At 45.0% G+C, this 17,679-nt stretch overlaps 2 protein-coding genes across 4 annotated transcripts in view; one reads left to right on the top strand and one right to left on the bottom strand.

Annotated features, from left to right (window-relative positions):
* The first annotated feature begins 8,838 nt into the window (after positions 1 to 8,838).
* LOC123079452 (uncharacterized) lies at positions 8,839 to 12,286 on the top strand. Its single transcript, XM_044502226.1, has 2 exons — positions 8,839 to 9,303; positions 11,029 to 12,286. The coding sequence occupies exons 1-2, from the start codon at positions 9,207 to 9,209 to the stop codon at positions 11,991 to 11,993; spliced, it is 1,062 nt and encodes a 353-aa protein (XP_044358161.1). The 5' UTR covers positions 8,839 to 9,206; the 3' UTR covers positions 11,994 to 12,286.
* Positions 12,287 to 13,775: 1,489 nt separating this feature from the next.
* Positions 13,776 to 17,679, bottom strand: part of LOC123079451 (DNA-(apurinic or apyrimidinic site) endonuclease, chloroplastic) — a 4,321-nt gene continuing 417 nt past the window's right edge. Inside the window, exons 2-8 of one of the 3 annotated variants that reach the window (XM_044502225.1) lie at positions 16,326 to 16,688; positions 16,178 to 16,220; positions 15,934 to 16,071; positions 15,799 to 15,846; positions 15,495 to 15,575; positions 14,532 to 14,685; positions 13,776 to 14,112 (exon numbers count right to left, since the gene is read on the bottom strand). In XM_044502225.1, the coding sequence (XP_044358160.1) occupies positions 13,991 to 14,112; positions 14,532 to 14,685; positions 15,495 to 15,575; positions 15,799 to 15,846; positions 15,934 to 16,071; positions 16,178 to 16,220; positions 16,326 to 16,339 (600 nt within the window). In that variant the 5' untranslated portion in view covers positions 16,340 to 16,688 and the 3' untranslated portion in view covers positions 13,776 to 13,990. Of the gene's footprint in view, positions 14,113 to 14,531; positions 14,686 to 15,494; positions 15,576 to 15,798; positions 15,847 to 15,933; positions 16,072 to 16,177; positions 16,689 to 17,679 lie in introns of all 3 variants that reach the window. The other 2 variants (XM_044502224.1, XM_044502223.1) reach the window with 2 other exon arrangements.

The raw sequence follows: 17,679 nt of genomic DNA, 5'->3' as shown, positions 1-17,679 counted from the left end.
CCGAAATGTTAAACGGGCCCTTAACAGGCCAAAACTAATATCAGGACGAATTACTAAGTGGGCCTTTAGCAAGTGGGCCCAAAAGCATAGTGTCTACTTGACGGGCCAAATCTGATATGGGCCATAATTGAGCCCAAAGCCTCTTAAAGGGCCGGACCTGATCTGGGCCATAATTTGGCCCAGAACGTGGTAGGCTTTTAACGGGCCGGATCTCATATGGGCCACTATTAGGCTCGAAGCGTGGCAGGCCATTAATGTACCGGATCAAATATGGGCCGGCATTTGGCCCAAAACATGGCAGCCAGTTAATGGGCCAGCCTACTAGGGTCCTCAAAATCTTGTGGGCCTACAGCTGGGCCGGCCCCCTTAATGTCGGAGAAATCTCGTGGGCCTTTAGCTGGGCCAGCCCATTATGATCCGCAAGAATCTTGTGGGCCTTTACCTGGGCCGGCCCATTATGGCACACAAAATCTTGTGGGCCTTTAGCTGGGCCAGCCCATTATGGTCCGCAAAATCTCGTGGGCCTTTAGCTGGGCCGGCCCATTATGGTCCGCAAAATCTATTGGGCCTTCAGTTGGGCCGACCCATTTAAAATTGATGGGCCGGTCCACGTGTCAACATATCATAGGCGCGTCTCGCCCATTGGATGAGTGACACCTGTGCCAACGCGGACCTGACACGTGTCTCCTCCAGCCAATGATGATTTTACACGTGGAAAATCCCCATTGGTCGGGGCTGTTAACAGGTTATCGGATCCAAAACCCGACCCGATAGCTTAACGGCGTTCCGTTACGGTGGATGCCATGTGTCGGTCACCCTTGACGAAAGCACTTCTGTGACGCGCGATTTATCGTCATGGAAGTGGACACTTCCGTGATGATAATTTTGGTAATGTCATGGAACACTTCTACGACAGCACAGGTATGACTATCTTGATTCTGTCATAAATTTTCATGGATGTACATGCATGACAAAAAACGCGACCTACTGTGACAAACACGTATCATCACGGAAGTGTATTTTTTTGTAGTGGAGCTAGTCAAGTAGAGGCATACTAGTGACACTCTGTTTGTCTATGTATTCACACAAGTATTATGTTTCCGGTTAATACAATTCTAGCATGAATAATAAACATTTATCATGATATAAGGAAATAAATAATAACTTTATTATTGCCTCTAGGGCATATTTCCTTCAGTCTCCCACTTGCACTAGAGTCAATAATCTAGTTCACATCGCTATGTGATTTAACATCAATGGTTCACATCTTTATGTGGTTAACACCCATAGTTCACATCGACATGTGACCAACACCCAAAGGGTTTACTAGAGTCAGTAATCTAGTTCACATCGCTATGTGATTAACACCCAAAGAGTACTAAGGTGTGATCATGTTTTGCTTGTGAGATAATTTTAGTCAATGGGTCTGTCACATTCAGATCCGTAAGTATTTTGCAAATTTCTATGTTTACAATGCTCTGCACGGAGCTACTTTAGCTAATTGCTCCCACTTTTCAATATGTATCTGGATTGTGACTTAGAGTCATCCAGATCGGTGTCAAAGCTTGCATCGACGTAACTCTTTACGACGAACTCCTTATCACCTCCATAACCGAGAAATATATCCTTATTCCGCTAAGGATAATTTTGACCGCTGTCCAGTGATCTACTCCTAGATCACTATTGTATTCCCTTGCCAAACTTATGGTGAGGTACACAATAGGTCTGGTACTCAGCATAGCATACTTGATAGAACCTATGACTGAGGCATAGGGAATGACTCTTCATTCTCTTTCTATTTTTCTGCCGTGGTCGGGTTTTGAGTCTTTACTCAACTTCACACCTTGTAACACAGGCAAGAACTCTTTCTTTGACTGTTCCATTTTGAACTATTTCAAAATCCTGTCAAGGTATGTACTCATTGAAAAAAAACTTATCAAGCGTCTTGATCTATCTCTATAGATCTTGATGCTCAACATGTAAGCAGCTTCACCGAGGTCTTTCTTTGAAAAACTCCTTTAAAACACTCCTTTATGCTTTGCAGAATAATTCTACATTATTTTTGATCAACAATATGTCATTCACATACACTTATTAGAAATGTTGTAGTGCTCCCACTCACTTTCTTGTAAATACAGGCTTCACCGCAAGTCTGTATAAAACTATATGCTTTGATCAACTTATCTAAGCGTATATTCCAACTCCGAGATGCTTGCACCAGTCCATAGATGGATCGCTGGAGCTTGCATATTTTGTTAGCACTTTTAGGATTGACAAAACCTTCTGGTTGCATCATATACAACTCTTCTTTAATAAATCCATTAAAGAATGTAGTTTTGTTTATCCATTTGCCAGATTTCATAAAATGCGGCAATTGCTAACATGATTCGGACAGACTTAAGCATAGATACGAGTGAGAAACTCTCATCGGAGTCAACACCTTGAACTTGTCGAAAACCTTTTGCGACAATTCTAGCTTTGTAGATAGTAACACTACTATCAGCGTCCGTCTTCCTCTTGAAGATCCATTTATTTTCTATGGCTTGCCAATCATCGGGCAAGTCAACCAAAGTCCACACTTTGTTCTCATACATGGATCCCATCTCAGATTTCATGGCCTCAAGCCATTTCGCGGAATCCGGGCTCATCATCGCTTCCTCATAGTTCGTAGGTTCGTCATGGTCAAGTAACATGACCTCCAGAACAGGATTACCGTACCACTCTGGTGCGGATCTCACTCTGGTTGACCTACGAGGTTCGGTAGTAACTTGATCTGAAGTTACATGATCATCATCATTAGCTTCCTCACTAATTGGTGTAGGAGTCACAGGAACAAATTTCTGTGACGAACTACTTTCCAATAAGGGAGCAGGTACAGTTACCTCATCAAGTTCTACTTTCCTCCCACTCACTTCTTTCGCGAGAAACTCCTTCTCTAGAAAGGATCCATTATAAGCAACGAATATCTTGCCTTTGGATCTATGATAGAAGGTGTACCCAACTGTCTCCTTTGGGTATCCTATGAAGACACATTTCTCCGATTTGGGTTTGAGCTTATCAGGATAAAACTTTTTCACATAAGCATCGCAACCCCAAATTTTAAGAAACGACAACTTTTGGTTTCTTGCCAAACCAAAGTTCATAAGGTGTCGTCTCAACGGATTTAGATGGTGCCCTATTTAACGTGAATGCAGCTGTCTCTAATGCATAATCCCAAAACTATAGTGGTAAATTGGTAAGAGACATCATAGATTGCACCATATCTAATAAAGTACGGTTACGATGTTCGGACACACCATTACGCTGTGGTGTTCCAGGTGGCGTGAGTTGCGAAACTATTCCGCATTGTTTCAAATGAGGACCAAACTCGTAACTCAAATATTCTCCTCCACGATCAGATCGTAGAAACTTTATTTTATTGTTACGATGATTTTCCACTTCACTCTAAAATTATATGAACTTTTCAAATGTTTCAGACTTATGTTTCATCAAGTAGATATACCCATATCTGCTCAAATCATCTATGAAGGTCAGAAAATAACGATACCTGCCGCGAGCCTCAATATTCATCGGACCACATACATCAGTATGTATGATTTCCAACAAATCTGTTGCTCGCTCCATAGTTCCAGAGAACGGCGTTTTAGTCATCTTGCTCATGAGGCATGGTTCGCAAGTACCAAGTGATTCATAATCAAGTGATTCCAAAAGCCCATCAGCATGGAGTTTCTTTATGTGTTTTACACCAATATGACCTAAACGGCAGTGCCACAAATGAGTTGCACTATCATTATTAACTTTGCATCTTTTGGCTTCAATATTATGAATATGTGTATCACTACGATCGAGATCCAACAAACCATTTTCATTGGGTGTATGACCATACAAGGTTTTGTTCATGTAAACAGAACAACAATTATTCTCTAGCTTACATGAATAACCGTATTGCAATAAACATGATCAAATCATATTCATGCTCAACGCAAACACCAAATAACACTTATTTAGGTTCAACACTAATCTCGAAAGTGTAGGGAGCGTGCGATGATGATCATATCAATCTTGGAACCACTTCCAACAAACATCGTCACTTCACCCTTAACTAGTCTCTGTTTATTCTACAACTCCCGTTTCAAGTTACTACTCTTAGCAACTGAACCAGTATCAAATACCGAGGGGTTGCTACAAACACTAGTAAAGTACACATCAATAACATGTATATCAAATATAGCTTTGTTCACTTTGCCATCCTTCTTATCCACCAAATACTTGGGGCAGTTCTGCTTCCATTGACTAGTCCCTTTGCAGTAGAAGCACTTAGTCTCAGGCTTAGGTACAGACTTGGGCTTCTTCACTTGAGTAGCAAATTGCTTGCCGTTCTTCTTGAAGTTCCCCTTCTTCCCTTTGCCCTTTCTCTTGAAACTAGTGGTCTTGTCAACCATCAACACTTGATGTTTTTCTTGATTTCTACCTTCGCCGATTTTAGCATCGCGAAGAGCTTGGGAATTGTTTTCGTCATCCCTTGCATATTATAGTTCATCACGAAGTTCTACTAACTTGGTGATGGTGACTAGAGAATTCTGTTAATCACTATTTTATCTGGAAGATTAACTCCCACTTGATTCAAGCGATTGTAGTACCCAGACAATCTGAGCACATGCTCACTGCTTGAGCTATTCTCCTCCATCTTTTGGCTATAGAACTTGTTGGAGACTTCATATCTCTCAACTCGGGTATTTGCTTGAAATATTAACTTCAACTCCTGGAACATCTCATATGGTCCATGACGTTCAAAACGTCTTTGAAGTCCCGATTCTAAGCCGTTAAGCATGGTGCACTAAACTATCAAGTAGTCATCATATTGAGCTAGCCAAACGTTCATAACGTCTGCATCTGCTCCTGCAATAGGTCTGTCACCTAGCAGTGCATCAAGGACATAATTCTTCTGTGCAGCAATGAGGATAATCCTCAGATCACGGATCCAATCCGCATCATTGCTACTAACATCTTTTCAACTCAGTTTTCTCTACGAACATATCAAAATAAAACAGGGGAGCTAAACGCGAGCTATTGATCTACATAGATATGCTAATACTACAAGGACTAAGTTCATGATAAATTAAAGTTTAATTAATCATCTTACTTAAGAACTCCCACTTAGATAGACATCCCTCTAATCCTCTAAGTGATCACGTGATCCATATAAACTAAACCATGTCCGATCATCACGTGAGATGGAGTAGTTTCAATGGTGAACATCACTATGTTGATCATATCTACTATATGATTCACGCTCGACCTTTCGGTCTCCGTGTTCCGAGGCCATATCTGTTATATGCTAGGCTCGTCAAGTTTAACCTGAGTATTCCGCGTGTGCAACTGTTTTGCACCCGTTGTATTTGAACGTAGAGCCTATCACACCCGATCATCACGTGGTGTCTCAGCACGAAGAACTTTCGCAACGGTGCATACTCAGGGAGAACACTTATACCTTGATAATTTAGTGAGAGATCATCTTATAATGCTACCGTCAATCAAAGCAAGATAAGATGCATAAAAGATAAACATACTGTCGAAACAAAGTATGACATGCTGGTAAGCAGTATGACTTATATCGCCCACAACTCACTTGTGTTCTACTCGTGCATATGACATCTACGCATAAACCCAGGCTCGGATGCCACTGTTGTAGAACGTAGTAATTTCAAAAAAAAATCCTACGCACACGCAAGATCATGGTGATGCATAGCAACGAGAGGGGAGAGTGTTGTCCACGTACCCTCGTAGACCGAAAGCGGAAGCGTTAGCACAACGCGGTTGATGTAGTCGTACGTCTTCACGATCCGACCGATCAAGTACCGAACGCACGGCACCTCCGAGTTCAGCACACGTTCAGCCCGATGACGTCCCTCGAACTCCGATCCAGCCGAGTGTTGAGGGAGAGTTTCGTCAGCACGACGGCGTGGTGACGATGATGATGTTCTACCGACGCAGGGCTTCGCCTAAGCATCGCTACAGTATTATCGAGGTGGACTATGGTGGAGGGGGGCACCGCACACGGCTAAAAGATCAAACGATCAATTGTTGTTTCTAGGGTGCCCCCTGCCCCCGTATATAAAGGAGCAAAGGGGGGAGGTGCGGCCGGCCAAGAGGAGGCGCGCCAGGAGGAGTCCTACTCCCACCGGGAGTAGGACTCCCTCCCTTCCTTGTTGGACTAGGAGAGGAGAGGGAAGGAGAGAGAGGGAAAGGAAAGGGGGGGCGCTGCCCCCTCCTTGTCCAATTCGGACTTGGGGGGGAGGGGTGCGCGGCTGCCCCTTGGCCGCCTCTCCTCTTCCACCAATTGGGCCCATGATGCCCAATAGCCTCCGGGAGGGTTCCGGTAAACCCCCGGTACTCCGGTATATATCCGATAACCCCCGGAATCATTCCGGTGTCCGAATATAGTCATCCAATATATCAATCTTCATGTCTCGACCATTTCGAGACTCCTCGTCATGTCCGTGATCACATCCGGGACTCCGAACAACCTTCGGTACATCAAAACATATAAACTCATAATATAACTGTCATCGAAACGTTAAGCGTGCGGACCCTACGGGTTCGAGAACTATGTATACATGACCGAGACACGTCTCCGGTCAATAACCAATAGCGGAACCTGGATGCTCATATTGGCTCCCACATATTCTACGAAGATCTTTATCGGTCAGACCGCATAGCAACATACGTTGTTCCCTTTGTCATCGGTATGTTACTTGCCCGAGATTCGATCGTCGGTATCTCAATACCTAGTTCAATCTCGTTACCGGCAAGTCTCTTTACTCGTTCCGTAATACATCATCCCACAACTAACTCATTAGTTGCAATGCTTGCAAGGCTTAAGTGATGTGCATTACCGAGAGGGCCCAGAGATACCTCTCCGACAATCGGAGTGACAAATCATAATCTCGAAATACGCCAACCCAACAAGTACCTTTGGAGACACCTGTAGAGCACCTTTATAATCACCCAGTTACGTTGTGACGTTTGGTAGCACACAAAGTGTTCCTCCGGTAAACGGGAGTTGCATAATCTCATAGTCATAGGAACATGTATAAGTCATGAAGAAAGCAATAGCAACATACTAAACGATCGAGTGTTAAGCTAACGGAATGGGTCAAGTGGATCACATCATTCTCCTAATGATGTGATCCCGTTAATCAAATGACAACTCATGTCTATGGCTAGGAAACATAACCATCTTTGATCAACGAGCTAGTCAAGTAGAGGCATACTAGTGACACTCTGTTTGTCTATGTATTCACACAAGTATTATGTTTCCAGTTAATACAATTCTAGCATGAATAATAAACATTTATCATGATATAAAGAAATAAATAATAACTTTATTATTGCCTCTAGGGCATATTTCCTTCAGAAATAACAGCCATCCATTGCATTAATAATTCAGATCAAAGATGAACTTGAAGAATGGAGGGTTGCCGGTGCGGTGTGCTTAGATAGTTAGTTGAGAGACTGGTTCTTGTTACCGTCGATGTGGAGATTGCTAGCTACTTTGAGTTCATTGTGGCCTAGCTCCTTTGTGAAAAAAATTGCTTTCTTCTATAAAAATATGATACGCGGTTTTTGCACTCTCGAAAAAAAATCATACCATGGCGCAGCTTCGGACCCGGCGCGCCCCGGGAGCTGCGTTTTCCGGCTCCCTTGGCTCGCTGGTTCTTCGGCATCTCCGCGTCACCACCACCCTGTCGGTACCTTGGTTGGCCGTCCATCCCGGTGCATCTTCGCCTCCGGCACGCTTCGGGAGTTGCGTGCCCTTCCGGCTCCCTAGGCACGCGGGTGTCCCTGCTGCTCCGGTCCCGGTGGCCTTGATCTGCGCTCCTTTCCAGATCATGGCTTGTCCGGGGCTCCGGCCACCATCGCATCCCCGCCACCTTTCACTCCGCCCAGCCACGCAACCTTGTCCTTCTCCGTAGCTCGTGCGTCCAGCGGCGTCCGGCGCCTCCTTTGGTGTCGGGTGTGGCTCCCCTTCCCGCAGTCGCTACTCCAGCGTAGGCCCAACTGCCTCATATCCGATCTGTGCTCCGATGGCTTGGGATTGCTCGGAATTTGGCCAGGGCGAAATCCCTGCAGCTTATGCTGGCAGCGGCGACATCTGCGGATGCCGTCTCCTTCTTGAAGGCGCTGCCATGGCCATCTTCTGGCCCCTCTTCAAGCTTCGGGGGAAACCCTAGGTCTGCTTTTCTGGACCGGACGACGATGGCGTCTCGGTGTGGTTCTCCTTCGTGAAGGTGTTGTCTTGTTTTGCTCGTGGTGTCCTCGGTGCTAGTTCCGAAGCTGTGGGTAGTTTGGTTCTTAGTTGGATAGCTTCTCTCGTAGGAGAGTTTAGCTGTGTTCTTCTTTGCTTGGGTCGAGCATCTTTCGTCTTTTTGTTTTGGGCATCATGTTCACGCCCCTCGCGTTCGTGTCATGTGTTATACCACCACCTCATGTATTCATTTTATCTTCTTCTATCAATGAAGTGATACGCATGCTATGCGTATTCCCCGAAGCAATATCATGCGGAGCGACGGATGGCAATCGCAAGTATGGACTTTACTCAGCTCAGCTAGAGTTGGATCGATGTTTTTCTCTTGCAACGCCAAAGTATATGTTGCCGACATAGTTTTTCGTTCCTTTTCTTTTTCTTTTTGAGACACCCGACATAGCTAAGTTCAGACTGGAGACATGGGCAAAAGAGTCAGACTGGAGTAGGAGTACGAAATTTTAGAGCGTGTCATATTTGGTCGGTTTTGTCCGCGCGCTCGTGGCATACAACAGCCGTCTTCGTCTCTGACACGCATCCGAACCGGCAAAGCGCACACGCACACGAATTCCTTATTTTTAATCCGTCCCCCTCACCCTCCCGTCCCCTCCGGCCGCGAAACCAACGGCGGCACCCGCACCCAAACCGCCTCGCCACCGCCCGCGCCTCGATCGCCTCCCCGCGGCCTCGTCGCTCTCGCCGCCCAATCGGCTCACCGCCTGCCCCAGCAGCCAGCTCGATCGAGCGCGCGCCGCTCGGGGCTCCCGGATCGCCTCCGCCCCTCGCTGCCACGATTCCGGCGCGCGGGGGCGGCCCGTCCAATCGACCGGTCCCCGAGGGCCGAGGGCGGAAAGCTCCCGGCTTGGCGAGCGGGGCGTCCCGGTTCTCCGGCGGTTCGTCCATGGCGGAGAGGCGGTCCAGCTACAGGGACGGGGACAGGGAGAGGGCGGCGGCCGAGGCCGGCAGGTACTGGAGGCCGCCGCGCTCCCAGGCTCACGGTGCGTCTCCTGATCCGTCCTCGTCTTGTTCGCAACCTTGTCTGTTTCCGCGCTTGCCGTTGGCTTGGAGGGGTCGCGTCGTTTTCCCCTTTCCTTTCCTGAGTTGGAAATCTAGAATGCGCAGGGAGTAGGCTACACTCTCCCTTTCACGATCCGTGTCTTCCTGCCAGTGTCGAGACGCGGTAACTGACATTTTGGGTAAAATTGGGTCGGCAGGTGGGTAGTAACATCATGCAACTAGTATGTGCCGACACTGCAAGGAAAATGACGTGCGTGGATACTTATGCTGGTTTACTGCTTGCTTCGTGGGTCTAATAATGCTTGTGCATTTGCTTAGCTTGGGTTGATGAAAATATGAATCTTGTTCTAGGAAATTGTAGAGCTAATGTTTAACAAATGTTTATGTGTCATCTATTTGTTTCTGTTTACGCGTATATTTGAACCCCTAGTTAGTAACGTTGGTCTCCAGTGTGAAACTCTCGAGTTTAACACGCTTGATCATTACATGTCCAACGGATCTCTGATCTTTAAATGCCAACTGTTGAGAAGAATTATCTGTGTGAGTGTTCTTTGCAGTTTTACAAGAATGCTGATATGATATCATATTTTGCTAAACAGGGAAATTATGTTTCAGTAATACTCCCTCTGTAAAGAAATATAAGAGCATTTAGATCACTAAAGTAGTGATCTAAACGCTCTTATATTTCTTTACGGAGGGAGTACTGAATGACTGCTCAACATTTTAAGTCTTGTAAAAATAGATAGGGATCAACCACTCATCGTCCCATTCAAGTGTTCTGCCAGTGCTCAAGTAAAGAGTTTAATATGATGTTTCTGTGTATAACACTGGATGAGCTCTTTGGAATTTCTCTTTGTTTGTAATGAGTTATTTGGTATCCTAAGGGCATCTACAACACCAGGCGCTAGGATAAATATCCTGCTCGATCGACAGTTAGACTACAAAATCCTAGCGTCTAACCTGGCAGCTACGCAAAAGCTGGAGGTGGGCGCTTTGCCTTATTTTCCCGCAGCCATGCATTTAGCAATCGGTTTTTCTGCTAGTTCTGCGATTAATTAGCCTACCCCAACTTGTTTGGGACTAAAGGCTTTTGTTTTCGTCTGTGATTAATTAGCACTCCTCGTTAGCGCTTGCTGTTGGGTTAGAAAGCGATAAGCTTCTTTCTTATTTTATGGTAATTATTATTTTTTATTCATAAGCGTCTATGCAGGCGCCCGGCAATGAAGATGCCCTAATCCCGTCATGTTTTTGGAATTTGTCTTTCCTGCGACATATTGAAATTTCTGAATATATGAACATGAGACTATGTTAGAACATGCATGGGATGCTAAAAAGTTCTTGCAACTAAGCTGAACCTGTACTGTGAGAAATTTGGCAGTGCCTTCTCGCTTCTCACATTTTAGTACTAAATATCTTGTTAACTGACATTTTCCAAACTTGCACAGCTTCATGCCCTTCTATCAACATTTATAAGCTAAAGCACCATGGTTACTTTATTTATGTGCATAAACTACTACTTGGTATTTTCATCATTGTTAGTTGGTCCCCTGTTATCCTTTTGGCTGCTCATTTATACTTTTAGCTGCTCTATTTCGTTGTGTTCCTTTTCTGATCAGTGTTCTTTGGGACAAATAGAAGTTGTGTTTTCTATACATCAGAGATTAGTTCCTTGTACTCATAAAGCATGGTTTGTGTTTGACTTTCAGGTGGTGGAAATGTGTCTGTTCCACTATGGGAGAAGAAATTTTGCATTGATGCTTGCTCTATCCCCTGGGGTAAGCTATGTGAGGCCAAGAAACTGATGTCATTGTACATGAATATTGTTGACTGGGATGATTCAGGTGCATTCGAGGCTTTCAAAGATGCCAAGGACCGTTTCTGTGCTGCATATCATGGTCAACCTTGTTACATCCCATTGCCTGACCCAGACATGTACATTGATGTGGTCAACCCAGATGAATATATAGATCCTGAGTTGGTTGCTGATCTGGAGAGGTCACGGCGCCGTGCTCCTAGAAGGGACAACACCGCCCCAGATGGCTGGGACTCCTTCATTTTTGCAGACAAGCCAGTTCCAGCCACGGGATGGGGTGATGGGGACACAACCAACACTATCGGTCAGCAATGCTCTGTGAACTGGGATAATCATGTGGAACAACAGCTCCTTGAAGCAAATTGCAAGCAAAGCTCAGGGAACTGGGACAGTTATGTCAGTCGGCCTGCTGAAACATTTGTTCAGCAAAGCTCTGGAAACTGGGACACGTATGTGGAACAGCAAGGTCAGACAAGCGCCTGGGGGGCACCAATCATTCCCTGCACATCCAATTGGGGCATGAATGGTGACCCATGGAACCATGACTATGGCTGGGGCTCCCCAGCTATTCAGACAGATTCATGGGGCGACCAGAAAGATAGCTACTGTGTGTCTGACAGCCAGGCTCAGGGCAACTCAGACGGGCACTGGAGACGGCGAAACAGCCAGTCGGGCAGGCGGAACAGCAGGAACAGAGACCGAGGGGGTCCCATCAGCTCAAAGGCCATGAAATCCAAGTACCAGGCCGACGAGCATGGCGGCGCGAATAACGGCTGGAGGCACTGCCGGGTGAGAGATAACATGCAGTACTCTTATGAGCAGCCTGGTTATGCCGCAAACCAGTCACTGGCAATGTGAGAAGGGTGATGAAGACCATTTGGCCGCTTTGGAGGTGCCATTTTGCGTTGGTAAATGTGGAAGGACCCCTGTAGGTTACGTGACGTTCCTGTAGATAGTAACGGTTTTGTCACAGCTATTCGCGCCTTGTGTACATAAGTTTTGAGCCTAGTTGTTCTGTTTACTGGCTGTATTGCAGCGCCGGCGTTGTCAACTCTTAATTTCAGCGTGTTTTATCGCTCCGAATCGGGTCCGATTTACTACTCTTATAAACAACAATCTCTTATATGTATTAAGAGATTAATTACCGTGAATTTGATCGATGCATATTTCAAGATACTTGTTTTATGTGCACAAAGTTAGGTTTAAACAACTCTCTTACACTTAGCATCTACGCGCCTCAAAATTGCCTGAAACATCCGGATGGACGGTCCGGTCACTGACCTGTCAAAAAAGTGACCCAGCCGGGCTCCTCATACCGGTCCATATCCAGCCCAAATCTACGGCTGATATGAGGAGGCCTGGACACGTTCGCCATGTCAGATGTGACCCTGGCCCACACTGACCCCACATACATTCGTCCTCATTTGCTAGCAGGACCAAACTCGCCACTCCACTCCTCTTCTTCGCCATAAGCTCACTTCCGGGTTCCGGCAATCTCTCGCCTTCTCCGGCATGGCGGGCAACGGATCCGAGTCCTCCATCAGCCGATCTGCGAATTGGAACCTCATCCCAGTCGGGCCGAAGGAGGAGATGGTCATCCGCATCGTGCTCCGCCATGCCCGTGAGGAGAACGCCCGATAGCGGGACGACTCGATCCGGCGGGAATTTATAGCATCCGCCCAAATGGCACTTGGATCTGGTGCAAGGCCCGTCGCCGCTCACTCGTCGGAAGCGGTGCGTTCGTCTGGCGTCAACGCCGTGGCGGACGCGCAACCCCTACGTTGGCGTGCCGAGTCGGAGGCCCTCCATGCCCCGTCTGCGTCGGAGGTTAACATGGAGCGGCATGCCCGCGGTGGGAGGGCGCAGGTAGGCGCGACAGCCCTCGCGGCAGACGTCGGTGAGGCGGAGTCGCACTCTCCGGCGCCGATCCAACCGGCCTGCAACCTCGGGCAATGAAACCTCGTCATGATGGACGTGTCGGCCTCCGACCTCGAAGGATCCATCGTCAACCTCACATCCACCGGTGACGTGCTGGTGAGAGACGGCGGCGCCTCGAATCCTGTGACCGGAGCAACACTACAATGGACATGGGCACAGCGGAGCCGGACAGCTCCGTTTAGATTAGGTTTCACGTTGCATGTAAGGTTTCGTAACTGAGGTATCCAGTTGTAGAAATGTTAATTTAAGGTCTGACTGATCACTGCCCACAGACGCGCCCGGACACGTTTCGGCCGTTTTGAGGGGTCGGATACAAAGTGCGTCCCAAATATAAGATGTTCAAATATAACACTATATATAGTGTTATATTATAGACATGTTTTAGTATGTTTATTCATTTATTTTAGCTCATATGTAATCCGTATTGAAACATCCAAAACATCATATATCTGTGAACAGAGGCGTATGTAGTTCATATTGAAATCTTTAAAGTAATATAAGAAGTGAAGTAGTGCCGGTGCTTGTAACCGGGTTAATTATGTCTCTGAGCAGCTGAGAGCGTCCTGCTCGATTGTAAAAAACATGGCAAGTCACCTCCCTCGAGGCAAGCAAATTAACGACAAACAAAAGCAAAAACGGAAGCACATGACAAAGCCATCAGAAAGTTCTGACAGCGGGCTTAGTGGAGAGAAAACCCAGTTGTAAAAGCAAGCTCCAGTTTAGAATCCATTCACATTGCAAAAGTTTAATGAGCACATATATTCTAGTGACATGGTAAGATAACAGATACGCAAGACCTCTGCAGAACATTGACAGATTACTCTAGGTAGATCCTTCAAGTACAAAATCCACGGAAAAACTGACTATGCAAACGTTTCAGCCTGACGAAGCATTTCCCCAGCAACAACTGAGGGTGCCTAGAGCTTGAGCACAAGGCCAATTGGACTGTGGTCGCTGGATGTCACGTCCGGGAGGATGTACGAATCATGGACCCTGTCGATGATGGATCCTGACGCAAGAAAGTAATCCAGCCGCCAACCTGTTCAGTGGATAACGAGTTCAGCTTCCATTTGACACAAGATAAAAAGAAACAATCATTTTGTTGTGCTACTTTCTTAAGTAAGAATCAGGTTTCTTGTTTTCGCAAATATACATGGGCTGTAACTCAAGTCTTTTGACCATTATTTTTTCTAGATTACAAAACCTTAATTGTTCTACTCCCTCCGTCCCATAATGTAAGACCTTTTTTCACACTACATTAGAGTCAAAAAACGTCTTACATTATGGGAGGGAGGGAATATCATTTTGGGAAAGGTAGATCCTTCAATTTTGGAATATGTAAACCACTGATATAAGCTCTTTGCTGTCCTATTGTATACCAGGGTAACAGAAATCAGAAAGCAAATGCAACACTGCCTCATTTATGTAATTAATTTATCCACCAAGATAGTGATGTACCTTTGTTGTTGCGCCGCTGATTTTCACCCCAGAAGGTGTAACCCACAGCCTTGGGATGCTGCTTTCTGAAGGTATCAACGAAGCCTCTCATATCAAAGTTTATCTGGAATGATTCCCTCTCTTCTTCGGTGAAACCTGCATCTTCAGTTTTGGCCTGAAAAACAGTGTTGAATTAAGGAGCTGCCCAGACTACATCAATGGACTATTGAATTTAAAAGGGAACTTGTGCAATGATAAGAGAATTTTGGAACAACCTAAACTGTTCCATGCTCATGAGATGCAAATGTAGTGCAAACAGCAACTCTAAACATTTTTTGTTGATTGTTATAACAATATTGGAAACTGAGTATTTTTTTATAGTCACTTTCAGTTTTAACTGAACCATCAATATTTACTGATTCTCCACATCTCCCTATATGGATTAGTCATGGACTTAATTTAGAGCATTCACGTTCTCATCTGATCCTAAATCATGGCAAGTTGGAGATTATCAATGTTGCTCCGAAAATAATATGTTCAGAAAACTGATACACAGCCTGGACCATTTTTTCTACTTTTTGTAAGCTTCATGTGCAACCATACATGTTCAAAAAGAGTTATGTTCCATATCACAGAAAAAAAAAGATAACGTGGAATATTTCATAATGAGGCAATTCTGCAACACATACATCTAGAGAGTTGAAGCTCAATAAAGGTACTAGAGAAGCCAAATGCAGAAATACCGGTTCCAATACAGCATTAAACTATAAACACATGCATTTAAAGAGTTGAAACTTGAAATTCTCATGGTTGGATAATGTGTGAAAACATACAAGTACGTGTAACCATGAAAATTATCAAAGCCATTTGTTTTCAATAGACTATTAGTATTAACGAAGACAAGGGCAATGCCAATACTATAATGTATAAGCACAAGGATATAATTTTTTAGATGGCAACTTTCAGGGATGAAAGAGAACTTACTGGAGGATTGTGAATGTCAATACTCTGACGAGCACAGTTGAGATCACCACAAACAATTACTGGCTTGAAACTTTCCAGTTTCTACAGACCACAAGGTTAACGTTAGTTTGCATCGCAAAGCTACCTTTTCAAAGATCACAAAATATGGATGGGGTCAGAAGTTGTGGTAAAGTTCAGATAAGAACAACAATAATATCCCTCATGTGCACTTAGAACAATAGAATAACAAACGTAGTGAATATGCAAAATATGATCAACTGATGTAACAAAAAATGACACCAGAAAGCTAGCAAAGCGAACGCACTTCGACAAAGTCGGCGAAAGATGGATCCCAGTTATCAACCCTGTAAACCTGAAGATCAAATGAAAGAAGAAGGGAATTAGCAGTGACAGTAAAACATAAAGCAGCATCAATAATGGAATGGAAGATCAGTCATACCAATCTACGTAAACCACGGCCAGAATTTGGGACATAAGCATTCACCAAGTAGAAGTTCTCAAACTCCAAAGTAATAACCCTGCCCTCCTGATCATGTTCAGCTATGCCAATTCCATATTGGACAGAGATTGGTTTTACCTGTGAGGGCAATGCCAGGCACAAGTCAAAACCAAATGATATGCTATGTCTATTAAGTATGCAGAGTGAAATGAGTCTTGAGCATTAACCGGAAAAAATACGATACCCGTGAAATTACTCCAGTCCCTGAATAGTCAAGCCTCGCGACACTGCATGACCAATAATTATACTCATACCCTGGTATCAGGTTCATGAAATCTTTAACATCACCCTCCGGAAAACAGAACAAAAACACATTCATCACACTGAAATACCTGAAATCCACCATGTCAGGTGGCACAACCTAGGACCTATGAAAAGATGAAGCTAGGGAGCGCTGTAAGGTGAAAATGAACTGGTGGAAACAAAGAAAACTTGCCTTCAAATGTGTCTCTTGAAGACACAACACATCAAAATTCTCCCTCTGAGCCAATGCAGAAAAGAAACCTCCTGACTGTACAATATTTCTCAGCCCATTGACATTCCAGGATAGAATCTTCATTTGCTTGGTATCGCCGCTCAATGGTGGAGGCCTCATGGTCTTTGGATTGTACGCGACCCATCCTGGTAACTTCTTACTGTGGGAAAGTCGAGTCCAGGGCTCCTGCTTGCTCGTCATCTTTGCCTGATTCCAAAAACTGTGCATGCAGCCATCAGTACAAAACAGGACGTCTGAACAAGTGAACAATACAAAAACACCCATATTTCTCTAAATTGTCATACGAAGACCAAAACAAATTCTATTTGCAAAGGTATGATTTCTCGCAGAACATGAGCAAATTAGTAGTTTTCTGAAAGAGAACAGATTAGTAGTTATGCAAGAATGAAGGTGACATTTGATCATAGAAGCAACGTTTTATTTATCAAAGATCAGGCTACACTCGTGTGAAGAACGATAATTCCTTTAAGCAGATCTTCTGCCTTACAATAATCTGAACCAAAAGCACCATTCAGAAAATAAACAAACTAATCCCCGGTAAATAAACTAAATGAGAAAATATAACAACTAATCAGAAACATAATTTTCTACCTAGAGTATACCAAAAGTATTCAGCTGCAATGCTGCATTCAGTCCCAAATAAGAACAAGGCCTGATCTATGTAAACTATGGGCCTGATCTATGTAAACTATGCATTGGGGGAGTTGCCTCCTTGGACCGGAAGTAAATTGTTCTAGGTCCAGGGAGGAGTTTCCTCGCAAAATTGTTTCCCAAATCCCGGATCCAAAATTAGCAGGATTCCACCCACCACACCGTTTTGCATACGCAGAAAACCACCTCTACTACTTGAAAGCAAAATCAATTAAGGCCTGCTATAAGCGGCCACGGAATACAAATCCAGCGCCATGGGCGGTCGAAAATAGGCGAATCCAGCGCCATGCTTCCTCTCCTTGCAGAAGCCACGGAAATTCCGCCGAGGAATACCCCACAAAAACTCAACAACATTACGAACACGCGCGCGCAGAAGAGACGATCCCGATCCAATGTGTGCCTGATTCCGCGGTGGACAACCACCTCTACTCAAAGCAAATCGACGAACACGACTAAAAGCCAGCGGCCGCGATTTTTTTCACCCCAACGCCAAGCAACCCGCCGAAAAATACAGGACGACTCGCTCGCTCGCGCGGAGA

This window comes from Triticum aestivum, chromosome 3D (assembly GCF_018294505.1).
Source record: "Triticum aestivum cultivar Chinese Spring chromosome 3D, IWGSC CS RefSeq v2.1, whole genome shotgun sequence".
Lineage (NCBI taxonomy): Eukaryota > Viridiplantae > Streptophyta > Magnoliopsida > Poales > Poaceae > Triticum > Triticum aestivum.
Note: the sequence above shows the minus strand (reverse complement) of the source record. Positions and strands in the feature narration are given on the sequence as shown.